At 34.2% G+C, this 16,943-nt stretch overlaps 2 protein-coding genes across 2 annotated transcripts; one reads left to right on the forward strand and one right to left on the reverse strand.

The window, feature by feature from the left end:
• Window positions 1-225: 225 nt before the first annotated feature.
• LOC118271841 (EF-hand domain-containing protein D2 homolog) lies at window positions 226-15,554 on the forward strand. The gene is made up of 3 exons (XM_035588079.2): window positions 226-670; window positions 14,051-14,215; window positions 14,731-15,554. The coding sequence occupies exons 1-3, from the start codon at window positions 501-503 to the stop codon at window positions 14,978-14,980; spliced, it is 585 nt and encodes a 194-aa protein (XP_035443972.1). The 5' UTR covers window positions 226-500; the 3' UTR covers window positions 14,981-15,554.
• A 293-nt stretch (window positions 15,555-15,847) lies between these two features.
• LOC118271842 (uncharacterized) lies at window positions 15,848-16,931 on the reverse strand. Its single transcript, XM_035588080.2, has 3 exons — window positions 16,736-16,931; window positions 16,472-16,541; window positions 15,848-16,090 (listed from the first exon to the last, which is right to left on the reverse strand). Exons 1-3 carry the CDS (start codon window positions 16,822-16,824, stop codon window positions 15,923-15,925), a joined length of 327 nt encoding a protein of 108 aa, XP_035443973.1. The 5' UTR covers window positions 16,825-16,931; the 3' UTR covers window positions 15,848-15,922.
• Between the last annotated feature and the right edge of the window lie 12 nt (window positions 16,932-16,943).

Here is a 16,943-nt window from a genome sequence, read left to right on the forward strand (position 1 = left end):
ACAGAGATACGACCTACTGTTAATTCTTAAAAGTTAATTAGCTATTAAATAACCACACAATGGTTTTCAGTTTACAAAATATTGAAACTAAATTAGAACTGCTAATGTTATGTTTAAGCATGATATTAAACTGAGTACGACCTAAACGACCGTCAGTAGACAATGTTGACATTGATAGTGGCGTATGATTGGGGCAGTATCGGCGGCATGTCGTCGGTGGGGTTACCAGGCCGCCAGGATTGCAACGAGATTAGGCGGATGACGGAGCGGTGCGCGGCACATTCGTGCGTCGATCCGTCCGTCCCCCGCGAGTGGCTGCGAGTGGCCGCGACTTGATTACACTACGAGGGAGCGAGTGCGAGGCACTGACTGGCGGCGCGCCGGCCCGTACTACCAGTGTTTGTAAGGTCGTAGCCGCAGGCAGCCTCTCGCGCCGCCCGACGCTCGTTCACCAGTCTAAACAACATTTTTTTACCTTTTCTTTGGCGCGAAAAATCACGATGTCCGCAACAGACGAGCTCAGTGGTATTCTCTCGAGGAGGCAGGAGATCAATGACAAATTGGAGGAGGGTTTGGAGGTTAAGCCGAAATATAAATTCGTAAACGTCTATACGGAATTTCATGAGTTCTCCAGGAAGGAAATAAAACAATACGAGGAGACCTTCAACAAGTAAGTGGGCTTTTTATTTTATTAAACTCGATTCTGAGAGATCGGCAGAGCCGCATCTTCGCAGAAAGCTGTAATACAGCCGGCGTCACCTGACCTTTATTGCTGTAATTATGTGTAAATACTGTCGCTATCATATTCTCTAATGGATATCTACACTTTAATGTAAATACGGATCATGTTCTATGTGATCATTATAAGATCTGGGGGCACGGCAGTGTCCCCGGCAAGTTGAGCAAAAAAAGCGACACGGCCGTACCATCCTTTTCTCGAAGCAATTCGGGCCTTTTTCGACCCCCTATAATTCGGTTGTGGATAAAGCAAGAAACCTGAATCTTCAGTAACTAATCCGGCATTGTATAAACACGGAATATTTAAAATTTCAGTCAATTTGAACCAGTAGTTTAAGAATGACAACTTGTTAAAGTTTCTAAATTTTGTCACTCACTGACTCACCGATCATCAAAAGTCCAAGGCACTTCTAGCAGACTTAGAAGCTTCATATTTGGAATACATATAGAGTTTAGTGTCTTAATCATGGGAAAACTTAAATATTTTGTAATTTCGGTCCAGTTTTCCAAATACACCAACTGCATCAATAACTTTGTAATCCCATATAAATATATGGGATTACAAAGTTATTTATGCAGTTGGTGGTTGGTGGTGGTTATAAATTTAATAGGTGTAGATAGGTACCTACCATATGAGGCAAGGGAGGGGGTATAGGGTGGGTAAGGGTGTGTTTAGCCCATGAAACTGAACAACATTATTACTTGTAAAATGGTCGACGTAATGAAGGCTCTACAAAAAGAAGTGAGATCCCATCAAAAACATCCTGTAAAAAACCCAAGTCTCGCAGCTCAGTCTTTCTACCGTCAAAAGTTGTGAGATCCATGTAATACCAAGTCGGTTAATCTATTTAGTGTCTACTTGAAGGACCTTCTGTCTTAAGTTATTACATAAGTTATTATCATGCCAATATTAAAAATATTTAACGTTTTAAACAAATAGATCGACTTGGACATCGCATGAAAACAAAATGAATATTACAATATTATATTAGATTCTCGCGCCTCACGCGATTGAAACTCTCGTTCCTGTTGGTCGCTGGCCCGTCGTGCTGTGTAGTGTGATACATACTAATAATCAAATCAAGCGATGTCCAAGTCGATCTATTTGTTTAAAACGTTAAATATTTTTAATATTGGCATGATAATAACTTATGTAATAACTTAAGACAGAAGGTCCTTCAAGTAGACACTAAATAGATTAACCGACTTGGTATTACATGGATCTCACAACTTTTGACGGTAGAAAGACTGAGCTGCGAGACTTGGGTTTTTTACAGGATGTTTTTGATGGGATCATATTCTCTAATGGATATCTACACTTTAATGTAAATACGGATCATGTTCTATGTGATCATTATAAGAATGCTAATGACTGAGAGTATAAATGAAAGTGAAGCAGCAAAAAAAAAACAAACGTTTTTAGTAAACTGCGGGTAATCTCGTAGACTTGTATTTAAATACTTACATACACTGTTAGTTTTTGAGATATGTAGGGGCTCCAGCTAGGTAGGAAATTCGTTTAATTATGCACATAAAGTGAAAATTACCATTTGTGGAAAGTGGTTTCCTAGCATATTATAGCCTTCGTTCCTATCGAAAATAAATTAAATTAAAAGTATTGTATTATTTTATACACTGGATATTAGTAATGTCAATGACAAGAACATAGGAAAGGTACGATGTACATAAACACTAAATTGAAAAAATACTGAAAGAAATAAATGGCCATACTGGCATAGTACAAAATTACAAATATAACATGTCGCTTCATTAATGGAAATATTATGATAGTACCCGCATTTAGTACAAATAACAAAATAAAATTAGTCGCATTTGATACAAAAGACACAATACAGATAGGATAATAACCTTACAATAAATAGCGAGCAGATTCTGCGCTATCTCATTTGACCTTTAGATACGATTTGCTTTGTATAAATCATTTCAATATGAAAAGAGCAATGTTTCAAAATACATATCTTTAACCTACAAAATAATACTATGTTTTCAATTAGGTCGTGACTTTTAGTAATAACATTGTACCTAGTTACCTAACTTCAAATATATCCATCACCAGCCTTTAAGTTGTTCCCAGACAGTTCGTCGATTGTTCCCTTCTAAGAAAATATTGTTGACAGTCAATTTTCGACCTTATTCCTAAGGCAACTGTGTCCTGTTAGTTTATAATTAGGCAGGTAACTACTATCTAATCTACGTCCATAGCTTCCTAATGGTATAACGCGTTGATTTGTCGTTCAAAGTTGATAGTGCGTCGTTCTGCGGGGACGATGTCATTGGGATGGTACATTAAAACCATTTTTTTCATCTCATAATCTCTCTTCTACTTATTCGTCAATAAGAGCTTCTTGTCCATCACAATTAAAACCATTCTCTATCGCGAGCTCTTTAAAAATAATAAAGACACTAAACATGTTAACTACCGGTATTATAATTTTAATAACAATAAGAATAACAAAGTGAAAGTTGGTATAGAACACAAATTACATAAAATTGAGTTCATAATATAACGTTACATTAGTTAAAAAGAGTCATTTATTAGGTGAAATGACAACGCATCGTCGTGGGAGACAAAAATGAATAGAGTCACGGCATGTTTACGAGTACGTTGTGTTTATAATTTACATCATCGCGCGACTTTCATTCAACTAGGTAATGATATAACGCGACATGTAGGTACCCACTTATAACATTCACACGATCTGAGCAAAGTCTAAGTGCATTTGTTGCATCTCCGTTCGAAAATGTCAGCAGAAATTGCTATCTAATCAGATTGTTGTTACTACAAACAAGTCACTAGCTGCCGCACTCTGAGACATTTAATGATTACTTAAATTATTCCTTTGTAACGATTTTGTATTGAAAACAATTACTAAGGATTGGATCAAGTAATCCATCAATGTTTCTGAGCATGACTATAAATCCGCAATAATTAATTAAATTAGGAATAGTTCTAATTAAGGCACTATTTGTTTAGCTTTAATTTAAATAATAGATTTCATTATTAAATAATGTTTGCAATTATAATGAGCAAAGGTAATAAACTGGTTTACCTAACTATCTCATAAGGTTACAACCCAAAAAGTCTAGAACGCAGGTAATTGTTGTATGTTCCTATAACATTAATTACAACTTTACCTGTTAAGTACATTGGCATTAGTATCTATAGGGAAAGCTCTATTATAAAATGTTTACCAGTAATTTGCCCGTTTAGGAAGGAACAATAACAATTGTACTTGATACTTAATTAATGTTGGAAACAATACATAATGGAATAAAACGGTTTTTTGAAGGGCTTTCCAAACTAATTGTTTAATTAATTGACTTTATTAATGACTCGCTTATGTCATAATTGCGGTGTCCGTCTCCCACACAGTACGGGAATTCCTTTTTGCACATATACATACTCATTACTCAAGTTAGTGGTTAATAATAAGAGGAAGATTTGTACCACTAGTTTAAATTCAACAAGGTCAGAGTAAATAGGTAAGTACTTTCTAAGTCTGTGTGCTCCATCTTCGGTCACATTTTCGCGTCGCCGTCCTGGACGTAAGCGGGTTGGTGACCAAACGCACACAAAAAAAGTCTGTAATATATTGCCCCCAAAGTAATAAAATTAACATTTGAAGGCCCTATAGATGGCGTGGATGAGTAAATGTATAAGTACCGCGGGTAATAATCGTACTCAAACGATATGAAAGGGATCACAGCGGAAGTTAATAAAAGGGACACAATCAATGAAGTTCTAAACGGGCTCCGAGACACAGGAACAGCCCGCATCACTTATCTATGTCTACCACAATATCACTAAACAAACATTGTAAATAATACAAACATTTCCTTTCTGTTTGTTACTGAAACAATAACTAGTACTCATCGGCTACTTTCAAAGAAATCAAACAAATCATTCAACAATAACAACACTACACAATGCGATAGAAGAATGATCAATAGACTAGCGTAACCAACATTAGATGCTAAGAAAAATTATTCATTTTTATGGAATATGAAATAAAGATGATTAATTGTAGAATCGGAAGTAGCTTAGTCAAAATAAGTTAGTCATGTTTCTTAGCAAAACCGGAGGTGTTAAACTGTGCGACAAACCATGAATCACTGTTGACACAGTTGGTAATAAAGTTATAATGTAACCGCTACCACGTGCTGCCAACAGTTTACTAAATATTATGGTAATGTCAAATGTGCATGTTGTGGACACGCACTTTGTATTCAGAGTTCGGATTAGCCCAGTGTGTAACACGGTTTATGATTCGCACTCCTCGCTTACATTGCGAATCACGCAAAATATCCAGAACCGACCGTTTTTTTTTTTTTTTTTTTTTTGAGGGGTAAAATCGTCCAATGACTTTTCTCGCCTTGGGCGAGGCGAGAGGGAGTGTCAGACTCTTACTGACTAAAAACCACCCCGTTCCTTCTCCTGCTTTTCGAGCCGGAGCCCCGGTAAACCCGCTAGGTAGTCCGCAGCAGAACCGACAGCTGGCTTCATGAATTAAAAATAAATTTATAACAAGAGCTTCGCAATTTTATTGAAATTGATCAGAGTGCATTTGAGAGGAAGTGAGACGGAAGCGGGTGTTGATAAAGCTCGGGGCGACAAAATCAATGATCGCTATGACTCACTCTTTGCTAACTGCATTTTACGCCTTGTTTAATGTAGTTTCAACCTTACCCTTTGTTTCCGCGACGCATGTTAATCAACAACACGTAATGGGTCATTAAAGTTTGTACGAGTATGAATCACTGTGAGTAAACAGCTGATATTGAGATATAGCATATACATACTTAGGTACATTCACTTCTCGTAATGGGCACATCCGATGATTTAATAATTTGTGCTAAACACTTAATAGCTTCCTTGATGACGTGTCGATGACATCGATTCCACCTGTTACTATTACGAATACTACGAAACTGTAGTGAGTATTTACTAAGAAATTGCGTTGATTACTTGAATGAATGTTCCGTCACTTTATAAGTGTTTAGGTATTAGCGGACAAATATGACAAAGATAAAAATATGTACTGATTGTGGACATGTATGTGTACATAGTACTTACTTACCTACACGCCTATATCAATTTATATTTTATCTAAACTTTGTAAACATACAAACAATAACGTTAACTACTTACGTACCGAAACCTTGGCGTTTGTTGTAAAAATAATTTTATGTTTTTACGGTTAAATTCGTAGTTTACGATATATCGCTCCCTCTATTGTAAGTCGACATGCAAAACTACAATTTTTAAAGAAAGCGTGTATCAGTTTGCCTAATCTCATTGATGAAATACTGCCTATTCGTGTTTTATATCAATATATATAGCTGTAAATGTAAATAAATTGAAAGAACGTGACGTGTTAAAGTAGTTAGGTGTGGATATTGCGATTATATCGTTTCTTGAAAACCTTGAATAAACTTCATAGGCAATTGAAGTTGGGAGGAAAATAAAATATGTAGTAACGACATATTTAAACTATTTAGTAGGTCATATACCTTTTAACTAAATTTAAATAGGGAATTTCCACAATTTCCCTATTACATGGGAAAATGTACAGGATACACTGCAATAGTAACCCGATATATGGACGTGTGTGTAGGTAACAAACACCACTGTTCTACATGAGTCGTGTGAACGACTTTTTAAACATGTCGCATTTGAAATTCAAAAATATCCGCATAAACCACATCAGTTTAGGTATTTGCAGATGGTACCTACATAATCACATTTATTTCCGATCATGTATTACATAATTATGTATTCATGCCATCATATTTATATCTTATTTGTCGATGACCTCCTCTAACTCTTATTTAATCCGAGCAGCAAATAAAACCAACGTAGATAGGTAATTTCTTATTCAAATCTTCATAATTATTCCGTTTCTAGCAAATATCCGACTGGCAACAAATGAATATTTATAATCTCTTAACTCAAAAGTACGTTCTGCGCAGTAAACACAAGTAAAGTATAGTCATTCAGTTGCTAACTAGATGAATTCTTCCTAAAAAGTGGTAAAACAATAACAATCACACGGGCACATGGTTGAGACAGAGTTTCGTTTCACAGACAATTTACATTCTACTTGTGTAGCAATAGCATTGCAATTTGCGGTTTAGTGCAATGCTACTATCAGCTGCAAGAGAAATGAGTTCACTGTCAGGAGATACTGACAAGAAGAAAAACAACAGAGACGTGACTAACCTCTTAATATTGACGACACTGCTAAATTTGGAAATCACGTCGTCAATAAATACTTAAGCACCCATTATCATCAAGATCCAATTTGTAGTTCCGTAGTGATTCCGTGAAAAATTTTAATGTTCTGGCGCATAAGACACGTCTCTTTGGTGCAAAATAACGCAGAATGAAAGTGGTAACTTTAAAAGCTGAAAGTTTAGATCATTTTCAGAGCAAGACGAAATACAAGAACCTTACCAAACACAGAAAAGAAAATGACAAGAACAAAGATGAATTACAAAGTCAACTTAAATATCAAATAAAATTAATCCATGGAGCCTATGGTTACTATGATTGCTCCCATTAATCCTAAAATAGAAATAAACACATGGCCTAAATTGCTTACAACACACTAGCGTATTCCAAACTCCGTTGTAGATAGTAAGGCACGAGCTGTTGGAATTCAGCCAAAATTTAAATGAGTTTACGTAATCGATAGGTTGCTAATTGACGCTACGGTCATGTAACAACTGCAATCATTCATCTTATGCAGTCCTGACACAGAAAACGCGTGTACTAGTGCTTATGTTTCTTAGAAATTATCAGATTCAATTGCTTCTAACAGTAGTAATAATTATGATGAATGTAGACGTTGAAAGGCAAAAAATATGGTCTGCGAACTACAATTTCTTAACAGTCTATACGAAAAAGTATGTCACATGACATTAATAGAGAGAACTGTTCGCGACGACGACGGTTGGCAGTTACAATAATTGCGATATCACAAACATGGTGCTACCGTTGATAAGCCTCGTACGAAATGTGAACAACCTCGTTCTGGGTCTGAAGTAGGGATCCGAAAAAAGTAACAATGGCTCTCAAGAAAAATAGGGCAGTGGGATAACTTCACCGGCTTACACAGATGTTTTTTTGCAGAAATCAGCATTTAGAAGCAATAAAAAAATTTAAGGATGAAACTTTGGCTCATCTCATCTTTGTTTGAAAATACTTATAAGCAGCATCAATAGTGTTTCCTTATGAAATCGAGACATACAAGTCGCAAATTAATTATTCACCCACCAATTCATTTGAATAACAAAATGGCCTATAATTTTGATGGATAGACGGAGTCGCAGAGGTTAGAGAATTCATTAAAGCGCCTGGTCTTAAGTAGGACAAAATAATGGCATTTTATTATGACTGGCCTCCTTTCCGTGGGTGTTTATGGGATAGTTCCAAGACATCATGATGTTTTATTGGGTCGTGGCATGCGCGAACGATAATCGCGTTTTAAGTAGGCAAAGAAAATGTCTATCGATCGATAGGTACCTGCTGTATAAACGTAGGTAGGAGATATAGGTACTAAAGGTTCCGGGCAAGATACCCGAACATGAATGTAGATAGTACCGAGGTACATTGGGTTATTTGTTTATTTTACAAATGTGCTGCTACTACACAGAGACAATTGACACGTTTAGTTAGGCAAATAAAAGATAGGACGTACAATAACAAGGTTGACAATTTAAGACGCTAGCTCGGCCTAAGAAGTCTATTTGCGCTTGTTTTTGGATAATGGTCATTGTAATATTTAACAAAATGTAAGCCAGTTTCACACAAATCGAACATAATTTGTTAAATAAACACATTTAAACGGTGACTTTACTTCATTGTTATCATTTACGTCATTGGGGTAATTGTATAATAATACGCGGCCATAATATTGGTTATTTGTCGTCGGTCGTAAAAATACATGAGTCAGATGTCCCCCGCTGAGTGTCACTGTTTAGGGAACTCGGTATGAGAGATGCATACTTCCTTGGAATAACTCGGTTAGTAGTAAAGCAACGTAATTATGAACACTTTTGTGCTGTCTGAGTGCGTAAAATTAGACATATTACCTACATCCTACATTTTTAACGCTGCTGAATTTGAATTCTTCAAAGATTGTGAGACTAACAAATGACTTAATACCCAGACCTACGTATTTACAAACGGAACATTAGTTATGAGTAATATCATCTTCATACAAGCATATATTATATCTAGACTCAGTAACTATAATAAATAAAAGAGTGATAACATGGCAGTAGGAAGCGTTATTCACCGAGAGTACTGACCGTCTAGCAAGAGAAAAGCAGATGCAAATGATCGTTGATACTGAATAAGTAAAAGTGATCCGAGTAGTAAGAGTGGTAAGAAAATATTGCATCTAAACGCGTGTTCACGAGTGACAAACAAGTTTAACAAGATTATGAATGCAGGCATCGGCTTTCAACAGACAGGTCGGGGCTACACTATGAAGTCTATAAATGTCCACAAAGAGTTGCTAAAAGTCAACAAAACGTATCCAATATTAATAGGCTAGATTCCTACTAGTCAAAATCATACAGGAGTTGCAGCGGTATGGGAGGTTGTGGCGGGCTTGTCCCATTAAAAAAAAAAATAGTCAAAATCAATATTTTCTATGAACTTTGTATGAAATACTCTATTATGACGTCATCATCATATATCAGATTTTTACGTCAAATAGCAGACTTATTTCTAGAAATTTAGATAGAAAATATTGAAAATAAGGTAGTTCATCTTTATGAATGAGAGTGTGATTGTTTTTGAATATTTTATTGTATTGAATCGTTGTAATAATTTATTTTTGATCCAGTCATCATCCCTATTGTAGATATTCTAGACTTCTTTAAAACTTGGTTCTTTACCGATAAATTCTAAATTCAAATTTAAATCTGTTGGTGATCGAATCCTTGTGTTGAACTTGCGACCTTTACACAATAAGGCAGGTTTTCCAAAAATATATTCAATAGGTACGAATCTAAGTATAGTGTCGTAAATACTGCTATGTGTGTGGGTATCTTTAATCTTCATACGAGAGATTGTTAGGTTATCTTTAGCTCATTATTTTTAATGAATTCTTTAAGCATTCATGTATATTTTAAACTTATACGATTGTAATGTTTTTTCCTTAAACTTGATATTTGTTTAATTTTATCGATTTCATTTACCTTCCTATTAGGTAAAATAATTTAACTAAAAACAAATATTCTTAAAATAGTTATCATACCGGTTTGTAGCTATCATATGTAGATAAAAACCTCACTGCTTCTATTATTTTTATTTTTGTTGGCTTTCATTTTTCTTCGTTACCAGTTTTCTTGGCAATAATCCAATATAACTTAGATAGGTACAATTTTACAGCTAACGTAGCCAGAAACCTCTAGGGATATATCCCTAGAGAGACACTATACTGACTCAGTATAGTGTTTACCTATTGTGCTGATAAATTAAATAAACGAATACATTACTAGGTAATAAGAATTTAGTTTAATAACTACATTTATAAAGAGTAAGCCCCGAAGGAACGAACCAAGGTGCATAGTATGGAGATACACCTACATTTTTAGCCAATTATGTTGTCTTATAAGCCCAATGTAACAGTGGGCGAGCTTAATGCCAAAAACTAGGCAAACGTCCAAACTTTGTTCTTACCTCATTCGGAATTTCGTAATTGAAGACCCAACCTTAGTGGATTAACTTTATAATGTGTTTGTTTAAGTGCCTATCTAATTTAACTGAATCGATCCTTCAGTGACCTTTATAAAACGATCGTGAGGTATCGTAAAATTGAATTATACATTTTTAAACTGACATGGTCACTAACACTAATATTAGAACTTAAGACGGGATATTTACCATGTTTATTTGTCTATGAGTTGTTTTAGCACTGTTGCAAGTGCCATGATCACGGATGAACTGAGTTCATTTAATTTGCAACAGTGGTGAAATATCGGAAACTCATAGACAAATACTTAAATACCTATGGTAAATATCCCGTCTTAAGTTCTAATATTAAAATACATTGACTTTACTTGAGACTAAACTTTAACTCTAATGAGTTGTAGTTGACCCAATTAATTTGCATACAATCAAACGAACCTACATCCTTACCTAGTACTGTTTGGTTTATGATCTAAGACTAGCTTTTGTATTTAATTTATGAGGCGAACTAGAGTCTAGACTGTGGTTGCCTTCTCTTGCCTTGAATTTTGAAACGACTTCCAAGACAATACTACTTGTAACCTGTTAGTATAAGGTCCATGTCTAGAATTAGAACAAGTATCTATGTATGTAGGAGTTTGTGTTGTAGGAAGTAGATTAGTATCTAGATTTATTTTAGTGCAAGTACCTATCTAATTTGTGTTCGAAATTGACACCTACTTAATAGCCTTTAAAGGTCAACTAATAAAAGTAATATGCATATTAAAGTAGTCATACTAACGCTCTAAATCCTTTAAATCTGAAATGGATTGCAAGCAAACACATAAGACCTATAGGACGTCATTGAGATCTTCGTTTATCTCTACGTACCAGTCAATTTGTAATAATGTCAACAGTTATTTAGAGTCAATATAATGCATGAGGCTGTCCTTAAGATCATACCTAGGGCATATAGCGTACCTAGTTCTTTATGAATCAACTAGGAGTGGACATACCTACGCGTGTACAATAAAATACCAACATGACGTAGTTAGGTAAGTACATATCGTCTTGAAAGGATACAATAAATCACAGTTTTACGCTTCCCGTGTATATCTGCGAGTATCTATCTATGTACCTACGTATTATTATCGTTTCGCTACTGGTTGCTAACGGTTGCTAATGAAATAAGGGGACATATGGCCTTGCTTGTCCCACTCTATTGCACACTACGTACAGTTCGCACACATATACATATGTGTCTACATCTACATGCTACATGACTTGCTATCCATAGCAAATTAGCATTATTTTACGCTTTACATAAACTTTAGACGGACAGGTCAAGGTGGTACATAAAGAACAACAAAACAAGTAAGTATCCGGTGAAATTGAAAAATATGATGTAACATACATTATACACATTAAAATATAGAATACCTGTTATCTAAAACTGATAGTGACATTTTATTAACCTTTTAAAACCATCATATAAAACATGATAAATTAAAGATATCAATACCTACTTATGGCATTCTAATAAAAGATAGGAATCTATTTCTACCTAGTATAACGTATACTAGGTAGAAATAATTACGTAACATTTCAATTAAATCATTACATAAGTAAGCCGACACCCAGATATAATTCGGTTAATATCATAATTTACTGCATTTTTATCAGATATCTTGAGCGCGATGAACACAAAAATAAATAAAGGTACCACACCCAACTTAGGCGTGCATAAGTCTGAATACCTATGTACCTATTCACTATACATAAGTGGTCATCATTACTCAACTACAATTATATCCATTATACTTAACAAAACTGGTTTACCTTAGATGGAATAATATGTACTAAGGCGTGGACTAGCTATTATAAATGTTTTAGTACTAAGTACAAGTGGGTATCTAATTAGTTCCCTTCGACTAACTACGCCAACGCCACGTGGGATGAAACTACTCTATGATGCCATTTAAGTTTGTTCTGTGTAAAAGAAAATGGTTCGGCTGTTATTATGAATTAATGAATAAGTATTTAACTGCCGCACTGTCTTTTAATGGTTACTTAACCCAGTCCTTAGCATTTGTTTTCCGAACAAAATCCTTAGGTACTAGAATAGTTTAAGTAATCATTAAAAGTCTTTGAGTGCGGCAGATATATACTTAAAAAAATATTACTTTAAGGTAATACACGAACTTGTGTTGATTGATACCTGTATAATACGTTATAAAAGTACCTATGCTAGGTACTTGTTATGTTATGACTAAGAAAAAGAAATAACAAGGTACTTTATAGGTCTGTATCTAAGTACAAACACTACTCACGAACCACGAACCACAACAATTCACCAATGAATGTAACTAGGTGATATAGGTACCTAACTACCTAAGTGAAACAGGGACGTGCGGCTCATATCAACAAGTCTTTAGTCATGTTTGTTTGACAAAACAACTGGCAGCGGTACCACCACCAAATATGAAGTCACCATGCACTAAAATTAGCCAACGAAGCACCTAAAACTTAGTAATACGGTAGTTGACTAATAATATCAGTACTTAATGTTGTTAAAGAGTCATTTTCAATGAAATTAGATTGATAATATTCGACGTCACGTCCGTTCATTCACATCGACTATTTTCCTACTATTTTTGAGGACAATATTTTTAAGCACTTTCCAATAATGTTCGTCAATGGTTATGAATATATACCAATTACTTAGGAACATATATACAGTTCTTGCACGTGTTAAGATACTTTATTTTGGGGAGAGAAAAGTAGTTACTATGAAGGTATCTTATTTACTGCTATATTTTTGGAATAGTTACGTACGATGAGCAGAATTATGTGAATATGTCATTATGTATTTAACATAATCATAATCAGTTATAACGACGTAAGATTTATTCAGTGATATAACCATAAACCAAGCGATAACTTTCATAAATTCAAAATTTGTCGTAATGATAATGAGACATAGTTTGTTGATTAATTATAGATAATTTAGAGAATTTCGTGCTTTACGCAAACGTCTTTATTAATTTTAACTTCGAACCAAGTTGGGCGAAAGTGGCATGCCTATTTAAACGTAATAAATTAGCATTCCCCGTACATGACACTGAATAACGTAACGGTCATTCGTTCCATTATGTGACAAAATGTATGTCTTCTTTCTAATAGATGTACCTACCACCATGTTACTTACTTACTTTCCTTGTAGTTTTCTGTGACAAAGAAATAGTACGTACCTTATCCTACTTTTCAAAATGCACATTCATTAGGTACTGTCCTTAAATTGTTGTTATTTAAATTCATTAGCTTTTTATGCCTATATATAAATTCAATTAAAAACCTATTTACTACGTAAACAGCAATCTAATTGGGAAAGCTTTTACATTTTAATTACTGAAATAAATTAAGTAACTAAAAAGACTAAAGATAATAGATGTGGCCTGAAAAACGAATTAACGAACAAAAAATATCAAGCTACGTGTTTTCAGTGTGGATTCTCTATATTATTCTTATAAACCAGTAAAGAAAGTAGAAATACTGAGTGCTAAGATATGAAGGGCAGGCACATAATCAATACTATTTTCTTTGTTCCAGATTCGATGAAGGTCGCGACGGTTACCTTGACTTGACCGAAGTCAAACGAATGATGGAACGTTTGGGAGCACCACAAACTCATCTTGGACTGAAAGCCATGATATCCGAGGTCGACGAGGATGGAGATAACAGAATAAGCTTCCGAGAATTCTTACTCATTTATAGGTAAATTGATTTATTTCTTTTCACTGAAAATGCTTTAAAAAATATGAATATAGCAGAATTATAAAAGTTAGGAAATACCTAGCTACACAAGTAGGTGAAAATAAACGTAGTGCGTCAATAGTTTCACTTTTATCCTGTTTGTTGTTGAATCATAAGCATGTAGGAAGGTAAATACGAATTGTGGGAAAGAACCTTCTGACCAGTCCGGTCTAGGGTCTTATAAAATGTTAATAAATCGCATTTAATTGCCTACTGCCTGCGTCATAGCAATAATATCTATTATATTGACTCACATGCAAACTGAGTCACTTTATGAATTAAAAAAATAAATCACTATTGGCGTGTCCATATATGGAGAAATTAAAATCAGCGCCATGTTTGTGAATTAAGTTTACTCAATGAAATAATATTGACGCACGAAATTCTTACGAATTAAGTAAATTATTTTGAAACAAATGTTAGGCTGGTAGTAGGATTTATGTTCTGATTTTCACCACTCCGTGTTTGTTTTACAGGAAAGCCCGCGCCGGGGAGCTGGAGACCGACTCCGGTTTAGACGCATTCGCCCGACTGACAGAAATCAACGTGGACCAAGTTGGAGTGAACGGAGCCAAGACGTTCTTCGAAGCCAAGATCGAGGAACTCGCCAAGAGCAATAAGTTCCACAACGAAATCATTCAAGAACAGGAGGAGAAACGTCGAGAGGCCGAAGAAAAGGCGATGCGGAGGCAAAGATTCAAAGAAAAAGCAGCTGTATTTCAATAACTCTTAATGTTATTTTTGTAGTTAATCTAGTCTTAAGCTGTTACCATGGCTTTACTGAGAAGGAATACTGTGGACTTATAAATTGCGTTTATAAATACTTTCTTCTCTCTTATGAGATTCAGATTAAGTATTTTACTAAGTGCTAAAACGTGTAAATAAGAGTGTGATACTGATGAATTATAAAAGGAGAAAGAGATTCTCACAAGTAAGGAATGAAAGATAATATAAGCGTGCCAATGTTGGATCCATTATTAGGTACTAAATATATTTAACTCAGATCTAAAATAAATTAAATGTTACTAGTTAATTAATCAACTGTTCTTATAAGATAGTGTGTACTTTGATGGCCGAAATGTGTTAAAGAGACTTCGGAATACTACTAAGATTTTCAAGACCAAGATTTATCCAGATCTAGTATTAAAACCTACATAATACGGCCTAATTTAAAAGAGCTCAAATTAAAATGCATGTTGCCTTGTATATGTTATCATGTTAACAAAGATTTTATTTTAAGTTAAAATTGTGATGAATTATAAAGTTAGTCACAAAATAAATAAAGAATTTATGTATTAAATGTGTTTTATTACTTATTGTTACTCTCCTGACTACACAACAGTAGAAGAAAGTTATGAGTATTTATTTCACTGTAGGATCAAGTCATAGATTTGTATATTCCATTTGTCGACTTAAATTTTGTAGTAATTGTAATAACATAACACAATAAATATTACAATACATAAATAAACTCACAGTTTTGACCAATCAGGGCAGATAGAATTATATATAAAATGTTTAGTCTGCTGGAAGGCTTAGCATGACTGTGGTGTAGTTTTATTGTGTCTCATATACTTAGCGGCAGACAAGATATTAATAAACAAGTTCAGTAGATTTTAATGCTTAACCTAAATATCAGATAATGTTTACTAATCTAAATATGTACATTCACTGGCTCTCATCCATTTCAGACTCATTTCTGAATGTATTGTGTTCCTCATAAGACACATTTTGGTTTGCATTCTCATTCAGATCTATATATTTTCTAGTAAATGGTGGTAAGTTGGTCAAGTCTACCTGTTGAATGTTTGCTAGTTTCTTCACGAGTTCTGCATTCTGTAATAAAATGATATATAACATAAATAACACACATGTTATTTCTCGGAGACCAAAATTTTGTAGATTTATGGCTTTGGAATGTTCAACAAAAGAGTATTGTAATGTTGTTATAAGCCTTTCTTCAATAAAAAATATAAGTACTAACTATCTATGCTCTTAATGAACTGTTAACTACTTGAGTGTTACATATTTTGAAACACAGCAGGTAAATCTTACTAATGTTATAAATACAAATGTTTGTGAGTTTGTTTGAGTACAATCACATCAAAATTGCTGAAGGGATTGGGATGAAATTTGGAACAGAAGTAGATTATGTTCTGAAATAACAAAGAAGTTGCTAGCGGAAGCTACTAAAATTTAATTTTAGTTATAAATTACCTTTTTTATATTGGCTGCAAAATCTCCTGCAGGATTGGTCAAGTTTTTGATTTGCTCTAATTCTAATGATCTGTAAATATTAATTAGTTGTTGATTTTTTTACATTAAACTTCTTACAATAAATAATTTGTTACTCGAAATAGCTACCAGCAAATAATTTGGTCAGTACAAAAGCAAAAGCAATATTTAACTTCTAGCTCATTTTATACCAGTAATTGTTTTAGAACTGTAAAACAAATTATTAACTTTGATAAAAATATTTACATCAGTCTTAGAAGTTGATTAGCGGTCGTTAGTTCATTTTGCAGATCTTGCTGTTGATTTCCCTGACTCAAGTTTCCCAGCGCTGACATTTTTCTTTAAAATATTATTTTATTAAGTTATTGTATTAGTTTAAATAGGTAGGAACCTTATGTAAAGAGGAGTTATATTTGTATTTCCTACTGAAATATAACTTTGATTTGAACGGTTG

The sequence above is a fragment of the Spodoptera frugiperda genome, chromosome 5 (genome assembly GCF_023101765.2).
Source record: "Spodoptera frugiperda isolate SF20-4 chromosome 5, AGI-APGP_CSIRO_Sfru_2.0, whole genome shotgun sequence".
In the NCBI taxonomy this organism is placed as follows: domain Eukaryota; kingdom Metazoa; phylum Arthropoda; class Insecta; order Lepidoptera; family Noctuidae; genus Spodoptera; species Spodoptera frugiperda.

Bases quoted from the DNA above. Each gene is read 5' to 3' on its own strand.
- LOC118271841 (XM_035588079.2), top strand. From the start codon at position 501: ATGTCCGCAACAGACGAGCTCAGTGGTATTCTCTCGAGGAGGCAGGAG. The intron at 671-14,050 runs GTAAGTGGGCTT...TCTTTGTTCCAG, and splicing joins TACGAGGAGACCTTCAACAA to ATTCGATGAAGGTCGCGACG. The intron at 14,216-14,730 runs GTAAATTGATTT...TTTGTTTTACAG, and splicing joins GAATTCTTACTCATTTATAG to GAAAGCCCGCGCCGGGGAGC.
- LOC118271842 (XM_035588080.2), bottom strand. From the start codon at position 16,824: ATGTCAGCGCTGGGAAACTTGAGTCAGGGAAATCAACAGCAAGATCTG. The intron at 16,542-16,735 runs GTAAATATTTTT...TAATATTTACAG, and splicing joins AATCAACTTCTAAGACTGAT to ATCATTAGAATTAGAGCAAA. The intron at 16,091-16,471 runs GTAATTTATAAC...ATTTTATTACAG, and splicing joins TTGCAGCCAATATAAAAAAG to AATGCAGAACTCGTGAAGAA.